The sequence below is a fragment of the Culex pipiens genome, chromosome 2 (assembly GCF_016801865.2).
Source record: "Culex pipiens pallens isolate TS chromosome 2, TS_CPP_V2, whole genome shotgun sequence".
NCBI classification, from domain to species: Eukaryota; Metazoa; Arthropoda; class Insecta; order Diptera; family Culicidae; genus Culex; species Culex pipiens.
Window position 1 is genome coordinate 117,765,734 of NC_068938.1, and position 21,155 is coordinate 117,786,888.

The 21,155-nt window shown below is 35.2% G+C and overlaps 1 protein-coding gene and 1 long non-coding RNA gene across 5 annotated transcripts in view; one reads left to right on the forward strand and one right to left on the reverse strand.

Annotated features, from left to right (window-relative positions):
- The window catches only part of LOC120417925 (protein unc-79 homolog), a 217,400-nt gene that overhangs the window by 90,414 nt on the left and 105,831 nt on the right, over positions 1–21,155 (reverse strand). For 3 of the 4 annotated variants that reach the window (XM_039580162.2, XM_039580161.2, XM_039580163.2), the window contains exons 12-14: positions 14,782–14,899; positions 8,720–9,053; positions 8,494–8,666 (exon numbers count right to left, since the gene is read on the reverse strand). In XM_039580162.2, the coding sequence (XP_039436096.1) occupies positions 8,494–8,666; positions 8,720–9,053; positions 14,782–14,899 (625 nt within the window). Of the gene's footprint in view, positions 1–7,136; positions 7,610–8,493; positions 8,667–8,719; positions 9,054–14,781; positions 14,900–21,155 lie in introns of those variants that run through there. The other variant, XM_039580164.2, reaches the window with a different exon arrangement.
- Positions 10–6,979, forward strand: LOC120417928 (uncharacterized). Its single transcript, XR_005605529.2, has 3 exons — positions 10–4,616; positions 4,677–6,215; positions 6,284–6,979. It is a non-coding gene; the product is annotated as an uncharacterized LOC120417928 (long non-coding RNA).

A 21,155-nucleotide genomic window follows, 5' to 3' on the forward strand; every position in this document is an offset into this window, starting at 1 on the left:
CTGTAAGAGGAATGTCCATCAGAAATCGAATCAATGACATTTCCCCGAAACCCATATTACCGAAGGGACATTTCCCCGAATGCCACCTCCCCGAAAAGACACTTCCCCTAATAGTCATTTCCCCGAAATCCATTTACCCGAATTTACCGTTTCCCCTAATCTTCCACATCCTTGAATGCCATTTTCCCGAATGGGCCACAATCCCGAATGCCACTTACCCGATTAGTCATATCCCTGAATAGTCATTTTCCTGAACGCGCGCTCCGGGGCACCGGGCAGTTCCGCTTGACCGCATTCGGGGAAATATCATTTTATTAACAATAATTCAATAGAAATTTTGCTTTTTTATTATTAAAAAAACATATTGTGCGATTTCCGTAGTACAGAACCCCGTTCACACTGATTATTTTATTCGCCTTGCTGGTTTGGAATTTAATTTTATGGCGAAAAGTAACTTGTAATCAACATGGCAAAATTTATCGAAAATAGATCAATAGTTGACTGAGCACTTCTTTCGCTAAGGCTACGACATTCTGACTTTGACATTCTGTTTTCGTTCGTCCACATACGAACAAATGACTACAATGCAGAGTCATTTGACTCTCTCCAGTTATAGAGGCAGTGAGGGCAGAATGGACCATGGGGGCAGAATGGGCCACTCTTGGTTTTGGGCTTTAGAATGGATTTAGACTAACTGGCAAGGGTCTTATAAAAGACGTCAAATAACATCACCACACCGAAAACGACGTTTGAATTCATTGTATTTTTCGAATTATTAGCAAAAATGTAAATTTATTGACAAAACCACGCAAATGTTGTTTATTTCGAGGTTCTTAAATAAGCTTTCTCAAAAGTTAGATTATTTGAAAAAGTTTGTTCAATGTTTATAATGTTACCAGGAGCTATTACAAAGCTAATCAAACAACAACGGAACATTCAAATCATTTAGAGGCTTTGTGGTGTAAGTGTTAAATTAAGATCTACTTGGGGGCAGAATGGACCACCAATTTCCTGCCTTATAAAAACAATGAAAAGTTGCGAAATTTGAGCTAAATAAATTATTTCACTCCTGGTAGCTTCACAAATCACGTTTAATGCAACATTAGTTGATTTTTTAATTGTTTTGACGCTTATTTGTAAAAATAGTGTCTTTTTTCGACATATTTACACTATTTTCAAAAATGTTTGTTTTGTTAAGTGACTATTTTTATAAAAGTGATCAAACTTCATGGAAACTATGATGGAAAGGTTACTTAAGTCATTTCTTATCACCCTTCGACGTTGTATTAGACGAAATTGCTTATTTTCTAAGGTGGCCCATTCTGCCCTGCAGGGTGGTCCATTCTGCCCCGCACCCTGGAGAAAGTAGTCGAAAAACACATTTTTTTAAAATTGCATCAAAATAGTTTAAAGCTGAAATTTTTTATAAACCAAGTATACAACATTGAATGGAACATCCCAAAGCATGAGCCTACTACACTGGATTCATAAATTTGTAGTTTGAGAAGAGCATGTGCCTTTGAATCGAGCGGCTGCATCAGTACTGAGCTCGGTTTCCGTTCGTTTTAACTTTGTGTGCGTTCACTGACGGTTGCTTCGCGATGACGATCAAGACAGGCACGCTCGGTCAGCATTTAACGATCCATTCGATGATGAAGGCCTACACATTAAAAATAATCATGGTAATATTACATCTTTTTGGCAAGAAAAAGATTTTAATATAACCTCTGACAAACGGCCCACTTTGAAAAGGAGCAGAGGGGGGAACAAAAACCTTAAATAAAGTTTATACCAGCCTTATGTTCCTATTTGTCCGATTTTTTGGTTCTTGAACAAAATTCGAAAAAAAACTTCTCAAAACCAACATCTCATTCTGCGGTATAATACAAGTGTCAATTAAACAAACTATTTTTTCTAATAATTTACAACATTTAATCAACAGCATACCCGAAAAAGCTGTTCGGTGAAATTGAGAAAGAAAATAACTGTTAGGGGAAGTCATGGAAAATGGCTTTAGAGCAATTCTCTACGAAATCGGTCTTTTTTCTTCAATTTTAATTTTTGTATTTTTTAATCCGGCTGAAACTTTTTTGGTGCCTTCGGTATGCCCAAAGAAGCCATTTTGCATCATTAGTTTGTCCATATAATTTTCCATACAAATTCGGCAGCTGTCCATACAAAAATGATGTATGAAAATTCAAAAATCTGTATCTTTTGAAGGAATTTTTTGATCGATTTGGTGTCTTCGGCAAAGTTGTAGGTATGGATACGGACTACACTGGAAAAAATAATACACGGTAAAAAAAAATTTGGTGATTTTTTTATTTAACTTTTTATCACTAAAACTTGATTTACAAAAAAACACTATTTTTAATTTTTTTAATTTTTGATATGTTTTAGAAGACATAAAATGCCAACTTTTCAGAAATTTCCAGGTTGTGCAAAAAATCACTGACCGAGTTATGAATTTTTTAATCAATACTGATTTTTTCAAAAAATCGAAATTTTGGTCGTAAAAATTTTTCAACTTCATTTTTCGATGTAAAATCAAATTTGCAATCAAAAAGTACTTTACTAAAATTTTGATAAAGTGCACCGTTTTCAAGTTATAGCCATATTTAAGTGACTTTTTTGAAAATAGTCGCAGTTTTTCATTTTTTTAAATTAGTGCACATGTTTGCCCAGTTTTGAAAAAAATATTTTTGAAAAGCTGAGAAAATTCTCTATATTTTGCTTATTCGGACTATGTTGATACGACCTTTAGTTGCTGAGATATTGCAATGCAAAGGTTTAAAAACAGGAAAATTGATGTTTTCTAAGTTTCACCCAAACAACCCACCATTTTCTATCGTCAATATCTCAGCAACTAATGGTCCGATTTTCAATGTTAATATATGAAACAATTGTGAAATTTTCCGATCTTTTCGAAAAAAATATTTTTGGAATTTTCAAATCAAGACAAACATTTTAAAAGGGCGTAATATTGAATGTTTGGCCTTTGTGAAATGTTAGTCTTGATTTGAAAATTCCAAAAATATTTTTTTCGAAGAGTTCGGAAAATTTCACAAATGTTTCATATATTAACATTGAAAATCGGACCATTAGTTGCTGAGATATTGACGATAGAAAATGGTGGGTTGTTTGGGTGAAACTTAGAAAACATCAATTTTCCTGTTTTTAAACCTTTGCATTGCAATATCTCAGCAACTAAAGGTCGTATCAACAAAGTCCAAATAAGCAAAATATAGAGAATTTTCTCAGCTTTTCAAAAATATTTTTTTCAAAACTGGGCAAACATGTGCACTAATTTAAAAAAATGAAAAACTGCGACTATTTTCAAAAAAGTCACTTAAATATGGCTATAACTTGAAAACGGTGCACTTTATCAAAATTTCAGTAAAGTACTTTTTGATTGCAAATTTGATTTTACATCGAAAAATGAAGTTGAAAAATTTTTACGACCAAAATTTCGATTTTTTGAAAAAATCAGTATTGATTAAAAAATTCATAACTCGGTCAGTGATTTTTTGCACAACCTGGAAATTTCTGAAAAGTTGGCATTTTATGCCTTCTAAAACATATCAAAAAATAAAAAAAATTAAAAATAGTGTTTTTTTGTAAATCAAGTTTTAGTGATAAAAAGTTAAATAAAAAAATCACCAAATTTTTTTTACCGTGTATTATTTTTTTCCAGTGTAGTCCGTATCCATACCTACAACTTTGCCGAAGACACCAAATCGATCAAAAAATTCCTTCAAAAGATACAGATTTTTGAATTTTCATACATCATTTTTGTATGGACAGCTGCCGAATTTGTATGGAAAATTATATGGACAAACTAATGATGCAAAATGGCTTCTTTGGGCATACCGAAGGCACCAAAAAAGTTTCAGTCGGATTAAAAAATACAAAAAAAATCGAATGACCGAAATCCTAGAGAACTGCTCTTTAGCAAAAATGATGTTCAGGGAAAATTCGGGAAAATTAAAATTCAAATAAACGGAAATTAGCGTAAGTGTCAATTAGGGGAAATGGCATTCGGCGAAGTGGCCGATTAGGGGAAATGGCATTCGGGAATGTAGCCGATTAGGGGAAATGATATCCGATGAAATGGCACTCGGTTATGTGGCTGATTAGGGAATGTGGTATTCGGGGATGCGGCCAATTAGGGGAAATGATTTTCGGGTAAATAGCTTTCGGGAAAATAGCATTCGGGGAAATGAGCTAGACCCCAGAAATTCGTGTCCTAGCACACTCTGCGCACGGAGAACTGGACACTCAAAATAATCCACACGTTGATGCTACCTGAAAAAAACACGTAACTCCGATTTTCCCCTCGCTAGGCTCGTTTCACGTGACACACGTAAAAATAATGTGAAAGTGTACTGGCAAAAAAAAGTTTTCACGTTGATGTTACGTGAAAAGCCTTATGGTATTTTTCCACTAGGTTTTTTCATGTAGTTTTTATGTGTTTCAAAATTTAACTTCAACGGAACGCGAGTGCGCCATTCGGCGAAATTTCTACGTGATTATTTTAGTATGAAAATTGATGGCGCTCGGTGAAGAACTGCTGCCGGACTTGTGCTTGCAAAATTTCATCAAAAATAGAACAGACGGTAAGTTTAATTAAGTTTGAATGAATTTATTCATAATTAATTGTATTTTTGTTTTTGCAGCTGCCGAACTCTGGAAGCAGCATATTTTTCCGGTGGCCACTTGAATTCTGGCCTGTTTCAACATAAGCGGTTGGTCGTGGTGATCGACCCCACCAAAAATGTCACGGACATTGCAAACGGCTCGTGGACCTTTGCCGAGTTTGCTCCGGAGGAGTGCGAGGATGCTTTGCGGCCATCCTCTCGTCGGCCTTGGTCAGTGTGGTGCAGAAAGCTGTATCCGGCAAGATCAACAAACCGATGCGCGGAATTCGAGAGCTGAACGTGGTCGCCCATCTCTCAAACTTCTTCCTTGCCACGCACTACGTAAACCCAAAACGTTCCGACCATCCGAGCACCCAACTTGCTTTGCCTAGTTGTTCACTAATAACCTCTCCCCGGTGATGTGCGGCCACGTCAACGTGGCATAAAAGGCTTTCGTCAACGACGACGAATTCGGAACGGGTTCCCGTGCGGCCACAAAGGGCAGCGGAATCGAAAAGCTGCGCGCGAAGGTCTTCCCGCTCGGTTACATGAGGGACTGGGCCATTTTTTTAAATGTTTGAAATGGAAAATTCAATAAAACATTGATCTGAATTGTAATTAAAACTGCATCTTTATTTTTTTCTGTTGACAAAAAATCCGAAATTAGATCACATTAGTACTAGAAGGTCACTATAATGTTTACTGCAACAAACATGTAGAAATCATCAATTGATTCATTTAGCTTTTACGTGTGAAGCACGTAGAAACGACGTGAAATGATCTCGCCAAGCAAATTCCGTTTCTACTAGGGCCGCCTCGTAGAAGTTACGTGAAAACTTTAGTGGAAAAATACCACATAGCTTTTCACGTAACTTCAACGTGAATATTTTTTTGAGTGGACGGTTTTTTTATTTATTTTTTTTATTTATTTGTTTGATTCCGACAGACAACTTGATGTCCAAACGAATTTCTTAACCATCTTACATTTAAATAACATAAATCACTTGAACAGGTTCAATAATTGCAAACATAACACATACATCATTGACAAGAAAATTAATTGATTGTCACTACACCCAAAAAACATTTCACCACAAAGTTGCATGAAAATTCCGGTAGCAGCCAATTTTTGCACCAAATCAACGTTTTACTTGAGTCATGCAACTTTCGTATTGCATTCATGTCAACTCTGCTTGATTTCCACGCAGCTTACACTCACACAACTAAATGTCACGTGAAATTCATGCCTGAAAATTTGGAGGCGTGGCTTTCAGTCAGCTGAGTTTTGGTTTGCATGATTATCACGCAACATCTTCGTGTAAACTGGTATGGAAAAAATCCATACACTTTTTCATGCAGCATTGTGGTGAAAAATTGGTTGAGGTAGCATGAAATTCCTGTCTGCAAATTTTGTTGAGCTCGGAAACCGGGATTTCATTTCAGATGATTTTTGGTTCTTTAGCCGAACGGACTTGACAGAATTCCGTGGCCGTTTTTTTTTGCTGGATAAATTGGAGTAAGATTTATTAATAAATTCAAATTAATTCTTCGTGCTGCTGAAGTTGCCGTGTTTTGATGGTAAGTTTGAAAACTTCTTAAAAGTGGGCTCAAAAGTTATTAACAATTTGTTTCTTAACTTTTTTCAGGTGAACGAGAGGAAAGATTTCATAAGCCGGGGGACAAAGGCTTTCAGTAAGACTGTCAAGTAACCGGATTTTGGAGTGAGTCTGGGAGGACGATTTAAACGAGACCACCCCGAAAACCTTCAGCGGAAATGAGTGGCAGAAGCAGATATGCGTGTGAAAAAACGTGAAAACTGTGTGTTTATAATTAGTGTGCCAGTTATAAAATTGTGAATTGAATGTGTGTTTTATGTTTGTATCTTTCTGATTGCAAACTAAGCTTTTTTTTGTCATTCTACACTGAAAAAATCTGACATAGCAAACTCAAGTGCTTTTTCACGTGATCTGCTCCAAAAATCATCACGATAATTTCACATGCTTATCCAATGGCTTCGATAGTTTGTTCATGTTCCATTGATGTGAAAATCATTTGAAATCAGCTGATCCCAACCGAAAACCGCTTCACTCTTTTATCACATGGTGTTCCTTTGATAGTGAAGGGAAATTCACGTTAAAACCAGATGTTTTGAATTTGAATGTCGAGTGTTGCAAATTTGTTCCGAAAATCAATAAGCAAGATGGCGAGAAGGAAAAATGCACGATTTGAGCTCGTCTTTTAAAACAGCTTTTTATTTCAATTATTCAAGGAATTCATCTGAATTTTCACAAAGAATCGTGATTTTGACGATGGTAAGTAATTATGCAATTATAAAGTAATGCTTTGCTAAGAAGTTTCAAATATCAAACAAAATGAAAAAAAAATCATAGCACAACTGATTGTACATTAAAGTTTGAGAAATAATAATTGAGAATAATTTGTAAAATATTTGTAAAATATTACCAAAAATCTACTGAGTACTATAGAGGTTTTGGAAAAAAATCCTTTTGTTCGATTAAACTTCAGCGTTTGTACAAAAGAGCAAAAGAGTTCACAGAATATTTTCTCCAAATAAAATATCTGCATTAGTTCAATTCTTACAGAAATAAACGCAGTTTTAAAATTAATCGCAATTTTTCCAGCATCCTAGATTTAAGTTTGGATGACATTCAGTTTATCGAATGTTCTTGACATAGAGACCACCAAGACTTATGGTTTTCAAGAGCATCTTCTCGTTTTCAGTTTTAATTTTTGTTAATTAAATAATTTATAAAAGTCCAATGTGAAATAACTTATAAAAAAACCTTTTCATCAAAATTTTGAAAAAGAGCGAAAGAGCCGTTCAAAAGAACGGCTCTTTTTGATGAACGAACGAAAATGAGTGGCTCCTAAAAAAGAGCGGTTTTGCCCACCTCTAGTTCTTACGCCAAAAAGTTACAGCTTTAGCCACTCTGGAACCGATTCCGGAAAATCTGCAGATTGTATGGGAAAAGTTACGTCAAATCAAATTTTGATCACAGGAGGCTGAATAAGCAAAAAAGTTAAAAACGTCAACAAATAAAAAAGGGCAGAACGAAGTATGTCGGGTAAGGCTTGTGATATTACTGCGGGCGTCGATAATTAGATTTCACGCGTGTTGATAAGGCCGCAGGAAAATGGTCGCATGACAGCCGCATGACAACCGCAGAACAATTTTTTAGCTGTTGTCAAAGGTAGCCTTGAGTTTTCAGCTGACTTTTCGGAAAATATTCAAAACAAACCAAGTTGACAGCCAAATCAACGTAGAATTTCAGTTCAACTTGCTGATTTTTACACCGTGGCAGTTAGGCGGCCATAATCTCCTGTCAGTCACAGCGGAGGAGAAAAATGAGTTTATCTCGCAATAAGCAATATATGAAAATTCAAAAATCTGTATATTTTGATGGCATTTTTTGATCGATGTGGTGTCTTCGGCAAAGTTGTAAGTATGGATAAGGACTACACTGAAAAAAATGATACTCGGAAAAAAATGGTGATTTTTAATTTAACTTTTTGTCACTAAAACTTGATTTGAAAAAAACACTATTTTTAGTTTTTTTTTATTTTTTACTATGTTTTAGGGGACATAAAATGCCAACTTTTCAGAAATTTCCAGATTGTGCAAAAAATCTTCGACCGAGTTATGAATTCCCGATTCATTACTAATTTTTTCAAAAAATCGAAGTTGCCATTCGGGGAAATGGATTTATCGGGTAAATGACATTTCGGGAATGTGTCTTTTCGGAGATGTGGCATTCGGGGAAATGTCTTTTCGGTAATGTGGGCTTCGGGGAAATGTCATAGATTCTAAGAACTTTAATTTAATTGAAACATTTACCTGTTACACGCTCAGTTGCTTGGAATCTAATTCGCCAGTCGTTATGATGAAAAGCATCCTGAACCACATTCCAGAAGACATCGGATCCTAGTGGCAAAGTTATGCAGTGCAATAGAATCGGTATTGAAACTTCGCATATATGAGAGTGCTCCGCGTTACATAAATTCCACAAGCTATAAATAAAGTGTAATCATTACTACGAAAATAAAAAAATAATCGATTTTACTTTTTAATTAACAAATTTTCTTGACACCAAATAAAGAACCCTCGATCGTCACGTGCGGCCTTCACGAATGCATCGCCGTGTAAAACCATGATCTTTAAGCATTGTAAGGTATAGTACAATATATCTGGTTTATCAATAGTTGGGAGTTCCTTCAATAGTTGATGAATATATTGGAGTGATTGTGGAAGATTGTCAATTGAAAATTTAAACTTTCCCACAGATGTATGCCAAAAGTTTTCACCGTCCGCAAGATCATAGTGTGTATCGTAAAATTCCTCGTCTCCCTCACAGGTGTCAATCACGGTAGGCTTTGCAATTTGTACTGTAGCGGTTGCTGTGGAGATTTTAATTTGTGTAATAAACAGAGAAAAAACAAAATTTTTATTAATGAATTCTTTCAATATTTATTTCTGTTAATGGCCTATCTACAATCACTTTGCTTAGAATAGTTAGGTTGCGTAGAATATATAAGATGCTACAAAAAGTACGGTTATTAAGTTAGAAAACTTGCTGGGTAGTTGCTATGCAGTTGTTTGTTTACCTTTGATATGGAAATGTCAACTTACCGTAGATTTTAAAATTTTCCAAACCATACGTTTCTAATTTCGTTAATTCAAATTCCTAAGCTAAGTGCATTTTTTCAAGTAAAGTGATTGTGGTAGATAGGCCATAGCAATTTCTGCGCATGCTCAAGTCGAGAGGAAGCATACACTTTGGGGTCCCCAGAACAGATTCATGTGCACATTTTGAATTTTTACAAAATATTTACACAGAGACTTAAGTAATTTGACTTAGGCTAAATCCGGTATATTCAGGACTGTAAATCTTTTTTATATCATTCATCTATTTACATAGAAGGTGAAGAAATGCTGAACGAATCCCTCTCCTTTGTTCTGCTTCGTACTAGCTGGATGTTATTTTCATGAATTACAACTTAGGCATTTTTGATAGATAACAATATGTTTTCCTGTCTTCAAATATTTTTTCATGTTTAATTAAAGTTTTCCCTAGATTATGTCCCTCGGAAAAGTTTAAAAACGCGATGAGCTATTTGCAAAAAAAAATGTTCAAAAAAAATAAGTTATTTGTGGGCAAGACGGCCACCCGTAATTAGTATATTTTATTTGATATAGGTTATATTTTGACGGTTTTTTGCAAATTAAGACATATTTGTAGATAAGGAAAAGCATTTTCAATAAAACTATCCGTGCATTTTCCTTACATTTGAAACTTGATTTTTTCAACCAAAATAATTATTATGTTCAGAGAAGTCTGTTCAACAAACCATGTAGGTATTTGGGTGGATTTAGTAAAGTAATTAAGTTAATTTATAGCACTGACCGTCTTACCCCACATGGGTGGCCGTCTTACCCCGCGTATTTCATATATACAGCAATTCCCCACGAAAACAGCATGGAAAAAACAAAAGTGCTCGGATCGGGCTCAAAATTTTTCTGGGGGTTCCCTGGCCGAAATAATTAGACCCGTATTTTTTTGTTTGGCCATTAGGGTGGCCTACGCCGTGTTAGGGTGGTCTGAAAAATGGCCATTTTCGTCGATTTTCGCAAAACCCACTTTTTTTGAAAAATCATAACTTCTCGCCATTTTAACCGATTTCAATTGTCTTATACGCAAATGAATGGTGATAAGTTGGCCTTTCAAAGAAAAATAGTAAGAAGTTTCAAAAATCTAGCCTAACATATGAAAAGGGCGTATGAAACTTTAAAATGCCGTTTTGACGGTGTCTGGACCAAAGAGCCTATGTCTGGAAATATTTTTATCGGATTCCCTGGACATTTTTACATAATATGCTAAAAAATGGGAGGAGTTCATTAACAGGATTCCGAGATATGATTTTTGCCTTTCTTACTAAAGAAAGGTATAGGTTTTACTTTAAGCCAGGACGACATTTCCATCTTCGTAAATATGTCGATTCAGCATGAATTTTAAGCGGAAAAATTGCCAAAAAATCACACTGCACCGATTTTCGACGCTCTATCGATTCACCTTGACAGAACTCGTCTATCTCGAACCCTCGAATTTTGAGAAAATAAATTCCGTGGAGGTCGAGTGATGTTCGTATGTGGTAAAATTTTGCAAAATTTTGTGTCGCGCCGTTCTCAGCTCCCATATATCCGATTTCGATTCTTCTAAATGTAGATGAAAGCTAGTGTGCTGAACCTGGGCGAGTTGCCGCGCAAATTTCGAAATATCCATCTGTTTTCGGATGCGGCCAGACTTTTCAACAAAATACACAGTTTTCAAATGAAAATATGGTAAATTTTTTTCATTTTCATATATTTTATTTATCTCAAAAATTGCATTTTTCGAGTTCTACAACCTCCCAAATTTTCATCCAGATCCATAATCTGGTTCTGAAGTTAGAGCCGTTTGATTAACCTACCAAAAGAAAAAAAATCCCTAAAAAAAGGTAAAAGCCCACCTGGTGACCTTCGCCAACACCTTTCATTCCCAATTTTATCCGAAATTTCTTTCTACATTCATAGTACAGACCATGAGTGAGCATCTGAAACAAATTCGACATCGATCGGCAATCCCGATCAATTTTTAGAACTATTTACTATTTGCCTTTCTTACTAAAGAAAGGTATAGGTTTTACTTTAAGCCAGGACGTCATTTCCATCTTCGTAAATATGTCGATTCAGCATGAATTTTAAGCGGAAAAATCGTCAAAAAATCACACTGCATCGATTTTCGACGCTCTATCGATTCACCTTGACAGAACTCGTCTATCTCGAACCCTCGAATTTTGAGAAAATAAATTCCGTGGAGGTCGAGTGATGTTCGTATGTGGTAAAATTTTGCAAAATTTTGTGTCGCGCCGTTCTCAGCTCCCATATATCCGATTTCGATTCTTCTAAATGTAGATGAAAGCTAGTGTGCTGAACCTGGGCGAGTTGCCGCGCAAATTTCGAAATATCCATCTGTTTTCGGATGCGGCCAGACTTTTCAACAAAATACACAGTTTTCAAATGAAAATATGGTAAATTTTTTTCATTTTCATATATTTTATTTATCTCAAAAATTGCATTTTTCGAGTTCTACAACCTCCCAAATTTTCATCCAGATCCATAATCTGGTTCTGAAGTTAGAGCCGTTTGATTAACCTACCAAAAGAAAAAAAATCCCTAAAAAAAGGTAAAAGCCCACCTGGTGACCTTCGCCAACACCTTTCATTTCCAATTTTATCCGAAATTTCTTTCTACATTCATAGTACAGACCATGAGTGAGCATCTGAAACAAATTCGACATCGATCGGCAATCCCGATCAATTTTTAAAACTATTTACTTTTTGCCTTTCTTACTAAAGAAAGGTATAGGTTTTACTTTAAGCCAGGACGTCATTTCCATCTTCGTAAATATGTCGATTCAGCATGAATTTTAATCGGAAAAATTGTCAAAAAATCACACTGCATCGATTTTCGACGCTCTATCGATTCACCTTGACAGAACTCGTCTATCTCGAATCCTCGAATGTTGAGAAAATAAATTCCGTGGAGGTCGAGTGATGTTCGTATGTGGTAAAATTTTTCAAAATTTTGTGTCGCGCCGTTCTCAGCTCCCATAAATCCGATTTCGATTCTTCTGAATGCAGATGAAAGCTAGTGTGCTGAACCTGGGCGAGTTGCCGCGCAAATTTCGAAATATACATCTGTTTTCGGATGCGGCCAGACTTTTCAACAAAATACACAGTTTTCAAATGAAAATATGGTAAAATTTTTTCATTTTCATATATTTTAGCTATCTCAAAAATTGCATTTTTCGAGCCCTACAACCTCCCAAATTTTCATCCAGATTCATAATATGGTTCTGGAGTTAGAGCCGTTTGATTGACCTACCATAAGAAAAAAATCCCTAAAAAAAGGTAAAAGCCCACCTGGTGACCTTCGCCAACATTTTTCATTTCTGATTTTATTCGAAATTTCTTGCTACATTCATAGTACAGACCATGAGTGAGCATCTGAAACAAATTCGACATCGATCGACAATCCCGATCAATTTTTAGAACGATTTACTTTTTGCCTTTCTTACTAAAGAAAGGTATAGGTTTTACTTTAAGCCAGGACGACATTTCCATCTTCGTAAATATGTCGATTCAGCATGAATTTTAAGCGGAAAAATTGCCAAAAAATCACACTGCACCGATTTTCGACGCTTCGTCGCCAAGTCGACAAGTTGTCAAGTTGAGCTTCGAATACTGGCGCGAGAATGCTGGCGCATCTTTTTTGTGGCTCGACTTATACTCATTTTGTAGTAACTTGTCTACCGATGTTTCCTTCAATATGTAAGATATTGTAGCTTTTCGGTTTCTTTTGTCCTGTCCATTTTTGCATAACTGTCCAATGTTTATGCAAAAACCTCTGTGACATAGGACATTCATCCGGCTACTATCAACTTGTTTCCCGTGCTTTTCTAAAATCGCCTAAATGTAGACTTCATCTTCGTAAGTTTATTTAACAGGGTTCATTGGATTCCAATAGGAGCTTTCTAAGCTTTTCATCGTTTATATCGTTTTAAAAGTGTTCAATGCTGGCGACTCCAATGGCTTTCTTCCTAAGGTTCTCGCGATTGAGTGTGTAGTGGTGCGGTTGTTAAAAATAGCTATCTCTGACTCTGTCACTCTCGTAGAAGCTGAATGGCTAGCTTCCATGCACCGTGCGGCACACGCGGTTCACTTGTACCTCGGGTTTGCTTGTCTTGGTGCGCTGGTACGATGAACCAAAACACCAACACAGTCACACAAAAGGGCTCGTACCGAAACTAGAAAACCAAAACCGCGGTGTGCGATCGCGTTTGTCATAAACGCTTGTTTGATTACAAACGTACAAACATATTGTACGATTATATTCTTTTGGTGAAAATTGCGTTTTTTATTTCTTTTGGAAATCATATCATTCATAATACTCGTAATATCATCATAATACTTTGCTTTCATCATAAGACTTTCTTTTGTGCTGACGTTATAAATAAACAAAGTTGATGTTATTAATTGAAAGAAGTTCTACCATTGTTATATTCTTTAGTAAGAAAGGCTCTTTCTCACCCCAGGTGGGATTAAATCGGGTTTTCAAAATAAAATCCGTGTTTTCTGACGAGCCGCGCGCAAAAACCGGAGAATGACGAAATTGGCAAAAAATCAACTTTTTTCACTAAAACTGCGATAACTTCAAAATTTCAGCGATGACCTATACATGTCTGGGTACCAAAAGTTGCGTCTTTTAATTACAAAAATTTTGGTACCCAGACATGTATAGGTCATCGCTAAAATTTTAAAGTTATCGCAGTTTTAGTGAAAAAAGTTGATTTTTTGCCAATTTCGTCATTCTCCGGTTTTTGCGCGCGGCGCGTCAAAAAACACGGATTTTATTTTCAAAAAATCATATCTCGGAATCCTGTTGATGAACTCCTCCCATTTTTTAGTATGTTATGTAAAAATGTCCGGTCGTATAAGACAATTGAAATCGGTGGTTTTTGCGAAAATCGACGAAAATGGCCATTTTTCAGACTACCCTAACACGGCGTAGGTCACCCTAATGGCCAAACAAAAAAATACGGGTCTAAATATATCGGCCAGGGAACCCCCAGAAAAATTTTGAGCCCGATCCTAGGACTTTTGTTTTTTCCATGCTGTTTTCGTGGGGAATATTTGAATTGGTCAATACTATCAAAAGTTATGAGATTTTGAAGAAAAAAAGGGGCCAAATGACTACCCGAGCGTTTGAGTGTTAATTAAAAGTTGGGAACAGAGTTTGCAGGTGCTTGAAGAATCGAGTAAATCTACTGAAGGAAAAAAGTTACAAAATAACCCTCGAAATAGCAAAAAAATATTAAAAGAAAACCCGAAATGGCGCGAATTCTTGTAAAAAAAATGTGGTTGAGGCAAAAATTGACTAAAATTGTCACTTTATGGACCACCCCATCTAGGCGTAGGTCACCGTAATGGGCAAACAAAAAATATACGAGTATAACTTTTTCGGCCAAGGAACCCCCAGAAAATTAAACTGGTAGTGAGAGGGCTTTAAAATGGTCATAGTACATACCAACGTCTGCTTCGGATAGTGTAACCGATCGCGCAACTGCTGTCACTATTTTCTCTGATGGCATTATTGCCGCTAAATCCAACTGCTCTGACACTGTTTCTACAGTAGCTGTCATGATCTGGAAGAAAAAGTCTTGTATTTGTACTGTATTTAAATGCATGCAAACGGTACATTATACACCAACGCTATTGGTATGACATTAGACATTGATTGATAAACCAAACCGCACTGAAAATATTGCCGTTTTTTCTCGTACTCATGGTTACATGCAACTGAACACGGAGAGACTGTGCCCAGAAATTTTAACAATTAAAATTGTTGATTTTACTTTCGTAAATTTTAACAAAAACGTACTTGTTACTGCCAATATTCCGTTAAAATAACTAAAATTCAGTAATAATTTAATAACCTGTTTGTTGAAAATGCTAGAGGCAAAAAGCTAACAGATTTCCCGAACTCGAATGAACGTGCTCGACTGTTAGCTTTGGTTTTAGGAAAATCAAAAATTTTGTTGGTTGAATGTAATTAACAATTGGTTGAATATTTAAAAGATGAACTTGGGTTTGTTTACGTCTGTCATTTGAAGTCAGGATTCGAACGAGAGCGGTCGATTTGTTGAGTTTGTGTTGTTAATTATGAAGTGAGAGGATGTGAGAGGTGAAAATTACACTATTTGATTAATGTTGAAGTGGCAAATCAAAGTGTTGCAACTGGGGAGGTGGAATTGGTGAGTTGGTTTGTTGATGATTTCTTTGCAGGTGATAAACTATAAAAAGCAAGAGGACGACCTTCGCCATGAGGACCTCTAATGCGAGGGGACTTTATGATAATGTTTGGTGGAAAGAGAGGGGCAGTGGAAGGAAGAGGCGGACCAACTCTTGCACGACAATACTTGCACGGGCAAATTTAACAAAATGTTGGTTAATCTAAGTAAGTATGGTTTTAATTTTACACAACAATTAATCTATTGTGATTTTAATTAGAAAACTGGATCATTAGGATCCATCGTGCTAACGATGGATACAATTTAAATGAACCATTATTTTTTTAGAATCATCAACCATAAAATACATGGAAATGCGTACACATTATATCAAAATAAAAATTCGATGGTGGGAAATGTCTAAAAAAAAAATTATAAAAGATATACAAAAGAAGACATTAATATTTTAAAAACGCTGTTGAAAAAGACAGCTCAATAAACTGGTAAGTAAAGCTCAAAATATTGTTTTCAGGAATCGGAGTACGTTGAATAAATTGAATCAAATGCAATGAAAGTGTGTTGCCAAAAGTAGTTGTTAAATTAGTGCAAACTTGGTATTTTTTTGTTATTTGTTATTTTCTTTATTGGAGGTGGACAAAAGCCCCCTTGAGCTGTGTCTGGTTATCGATAAAAGACACTTTCTCAAAAAGGCACAAAACCACCTCATCTTATCGCATCAACAAGTACACAAAACTCAAATGATACAAGACGGGGTCACTCTTAAAACTAACTCAATAAATTAAAAAAAAAATATCACAGTTCTAAAATCTACGTGTGTATCGTCAGGTTAGGGATGGGATTTCAGGTGATTAAGGAATCGTTTTTTGATTGTGTCAAAAAACGATTCCTTAATCACCTGAAATCCCATCCCTAACCTGACGATACACACGTAGATTTTAGAATTTTTTTGGTAAGTAGCATTATTGATATTTCTTGTTAATAATTACATTTATTTACGTTCCTTTTATCAGTTTAGAGCCGATTTTTTTTTTTATTAGATTAATAATAAATTTCATATGTCTATTTGCAGCAAAAGGTTCGCCTTGGTGTAAATTCTGTGTCCAACCACAAGAAAAATAACTAAACATGAGACCGTTGTAGATGATGACGACTTATCGGATGATTTCAAAGTGATGGTAAGTGAATACAACACTTAATTGTATGCAACATAATAAAAATATAAGCTTAAAACTTGGTGAAAATTTTACTCGGTTTCTACTTTTAAGGAATTTACGAGAAATTAAACATCTTTTTTGAACATGTTTAACAAAATTTGTAAAATGCTTTTTTATTATATTTGTTTTAACATTAATCAAACTTAACATGTTTTATAATAACAATTAAAAAAATACAAATAAGTACAAGTACAACGAATTAATTTGTGAGGCATTTACTGCAAATTCAATAAAAATATTGCTAACAACAGCTAATTACTGACTACATGTACGAATATTTTTCTGTATTCAAGTAAGACATATGTTAAAAATATAGCTAGAAATTCGGCCCAGCCTGTATCGTTAAATAATTAAAAAAAATATATATAGACACTAACATAAATTATCTTTAAATAAGAAATGTTTTGTTATAAACCACTAATAATTTGCAGCATGCAAAAATATTTCATTTGATACAACGAAAAAAAATGTTAAAAAATGAAACGAACTGTTTGACTCATGCTTCGATTTGATTCGATTTGAGTTGTCCGTTCTCTGATAAACTCTATGTTCTCTAAATCAAACTAAAAAGTTACCCCGTTGATTTAACACCAACTGATATCAAACCACCGAGGTTTAAGTGTAGTGGCTTTGATATCTACGCCAGTGAGAACTGTTAATCCAACAGGACTGCTAAGTATCATTAGTTACAAACTTGTTTTCTGCCCGATCCACACCATTGTCACAACAACTTCGGTTTGGGTGACTAGATCATGTCACAAAGCTGAGCTAGCTTACAGTGGCTTACAGTCATCCCACATAATCGGAACACCCACAAACTCGATAGGATTCAAAATGCAACTTTTCTTTCGACCCTACTATTGACGTAGACTACGTCTTACTCGAAGGTACTGGGGTGCCATTCCAAAAAACCCGGCCCTGGAATACTGCGTCATCCGTCAAACGCTTATAACTTCCTTCCCTCAAATCGAATCGGCACGATTTCTGCTGCATTCGATTCGAAAATTATTCAGCAATTTGATATTAAATTTTTAATGTTGGCAAAATTATTTTACTATTGAAAAAACCAGGGCTGTGGAGTCGAAGTCGGAGCCGGAGTCGGTGGAGTCGGGTCTTTTTGACCCAGTTAACTCAATCCGAATTCTGAAACGGAATCTAATTAGAATCGTATACAAATTCCGTTTCAAACGCAACAACCGGTTCCGTGTTCGAACCGGTTGTTGCGTTTGAAACGGAATTTGTATACGATTCTAATTAGATTCCGTTTCAGAATTCAGATTGATTTGACTGGGGAGGACCTAGAGTCGGAGTCGGAGTCGGAGTCGTCAAAACTCGAATAGCTGGAGTCGGAGTCGGCTAAATTTTATGAGCTGGAGTCGGAGTCGACAATTTCTGATAAACCCGGAGTCGGAGCTGGAGTCGGGGTTATCTTCATCGGAGTTATCTTAAATTCAATAAAATTTATGAACATTTTTATTGTTTTTTTGTTATAGTGCAAATTAATTTACATAACTTTTAAGTGCCTATTTTTTTAAACCTGATTTTGATTTTTTTCTGTTAATTTATTTGTTGATTCATGAAATTTATCAGATGCCATTATGTTTTTGTAACATTGGATAGCCATGACTTTGTTATTTCACTATGATCAGTAAATAATAAATTTCCCCTCATTTACCCATGTTTTTAGTTTCATAACTCATAAAATTATAAACAATTTTCGTTGTGCAGACATTTTTATTAATATTCAGTTGATGCTTGACTCCCTCCTTTTGCTTCATTCAATTCAAATTTCACAAAATTTAAAAACAAAGGATCACTATCAGTACTTAGCTAAAATTATACATTATAAAACATTGGTAAGATTTACCATTAAATTATCAACTATTAGGTCTATCAATCTATTACATGGAACTCAACATGCTCATTTTGTATATAAATAAAAAAAATCAAAGGGTCGTGTTGTAAATATTTGAAACTGACAGAAAATATAAAAAAAATTGCAACTAATTTTGAAATCATCACTGAATATATTAAATATATCGATTTCCTTAATGTTTACTATTTCTCTACAAAAATCTGAAAGTGTGGATCCATAAAAATATCCTTGAACAAATCTAACAAATATTTATTTTTCAATGTCATATACCGGGGTAGCATTGATAAAACTTGATTTTTTCAAATATTATTCAACTGGTAAGGATTTTATCATGATTTATATGTTTAAACTATGTACTGGGCCGAATCACAAAATGTCTATGTATGTAATTTCAAATAAATTCAGTAGAGCTTTGCAATATAGTTACGTAAACTGTTTATTTTAATACCAGGGTGACTTTGATGTTAGTTACTTTGCTTCTTAAAAATTTCAGCCTAAATGTAAGCAAAATGATTTTATATATTATATCACATCGATTATGAAGGCTAGGTCTCTTTGATTTTTTTAAAATAACAATTAAATACAATTTGTTTAACTAGTTTATAAACTTTCAACATTACTTTTATAATGTAAATTTCAGGGTGATTAAATAAAAAATCCCATTATTCTAAGAGCAGAATCCAATTTTACTTCTTGAGGTACTCTGATTTTGCAAAATCATTTTGTAAAAAAACTTCAACTGATCAATGTCACCCTGGTTTACAGGTATACCCGCAAGTCCCGAGCAGGGGTAAATAACACGGGAATACCAAATTTTGGTATTACTTGGGCAAATAACAGCGACCAAAATGTGCCCTTGGTTGCCCAGTAATAGATGGTAAAATACCATGAAATCATACCAAAAGCTTGTATGTGGAAGGGCACAACAATACCATACCATGTTATTCCAAAGGTAAAATAATACCACAAAATAAAATCATTTCAATACCAAGTTGAGGTCTTCTGGATTTTTGAACATTGCTTGAATACCAAAACTTGGTGCAGGCCAAGGATTGATACCTAAGAGCATGCAATGGCACTGACCTTGTTGCGTGCTCTTCGGTTGACGTCCACGTAAGGAACATCCTGGAAGGAGCGTAACTAACTACATCCGTAGTTCTGTTAGATCATCCGAATTATCTTGATCAGAACAGTATAGCTCTGGTTCCTTGCGAGTGTCCTATTTTCTTACCTCCACGTTGGCTTGGTTTTCATGATGACCTAGCTGGTGGCCTGTGGAAACGGATCGTAAACCTTTGACCACCGCGGGTCAGAGTCGAGACGGCTAAAAGAAAGGGGCGCGACAATGTGGGAAGGGGAAGTAATTTGTGATTGTAGACGGTATTGTTTTGATTCGCAGTATGTTGAGTCAACTGCTGTGGATGTACCTGAAACATCGCACAACGGGGTTTCTCTTCTCTTCATTCTCAGCTACCACCTATCTCCTATTTTTATTTTGCTCTTCTGATTCCCAATTCTTCACTGATTCTTCTATTTAATATCCAATATTTGATTTTAATTTTACTAACTCTTGATTCTCTTATCTCTCAAAACTTTTCCACTCTTTTCTATCAATTGATACTGCTGTAACAAACTTTGTTTTGTTTTTTTTCCTTAAAAATATACTTTTCCTTAATGTACTTGTAATATCAAGTCTATTTCTCATTCGCCTAATCTTTTTTGATTTTATTGTGAATTTATTTATTTGAATGATTCTTTATCTAACCTATAAATTATCATTACTATAATCTAAGCTTGTTATGTATCTCTATTTATTAACTATTGTCTAATTTTGCATCTAATACATCTATCTTCTCATTTTTATTCTTCAAAATACGCTCATCATTCTTTTACTATTGATACTTGATTTTTATAAAATAAATTCTCTTCTACTGTCAATTGTTTTCAATCTTCACCCTTTTTTTCAAACAAGTGAGGTTTGAGCCCTTACTCAATTTATGGAATGGTTAAAGGATTAACACAAATATTACTATTGTATTTTTGGTAAACTTTTATAACATGCTTAGGACCAAAAATTGTAACAAAACACCGCGACAAAAGAAATAGCAACAGATAAACAGACTCAACAATAGGGAAGATTTCAGGAGAAAACAATACACAATAAATAACAATAAGTTTTTGAATTCAAACTAAAAATAAACCAGTTTTAGCTTTAATGAAAGTTGATAGGCACACTTTAAATGGTTAGGCGCTTATACTTACATCAAACCCTACGTAATGTACCACCCCCGGCCGAGTTAAAATGCGTAACCGGAAAAGAAGGTGTGCATGCCTGGCACGAACACTCAAAGCGTGTTCTAGCGTGCTGCTCGTACTGACTCAGAGCAAGGGTGAGATGTAGGTGTAAGAGCAGTGCGTGTTCGTCGGGAACCTAGTGCATAAGATCGGTCAAGGCCCGTTCTTACACTGAAAATTGCGAATTGCGAATTGCGAATTGCTTGAATACCAAAACTTGGTATTGTCATGGTTTTAATTTTAGGTATTCCCGCGCCCTTGGAAA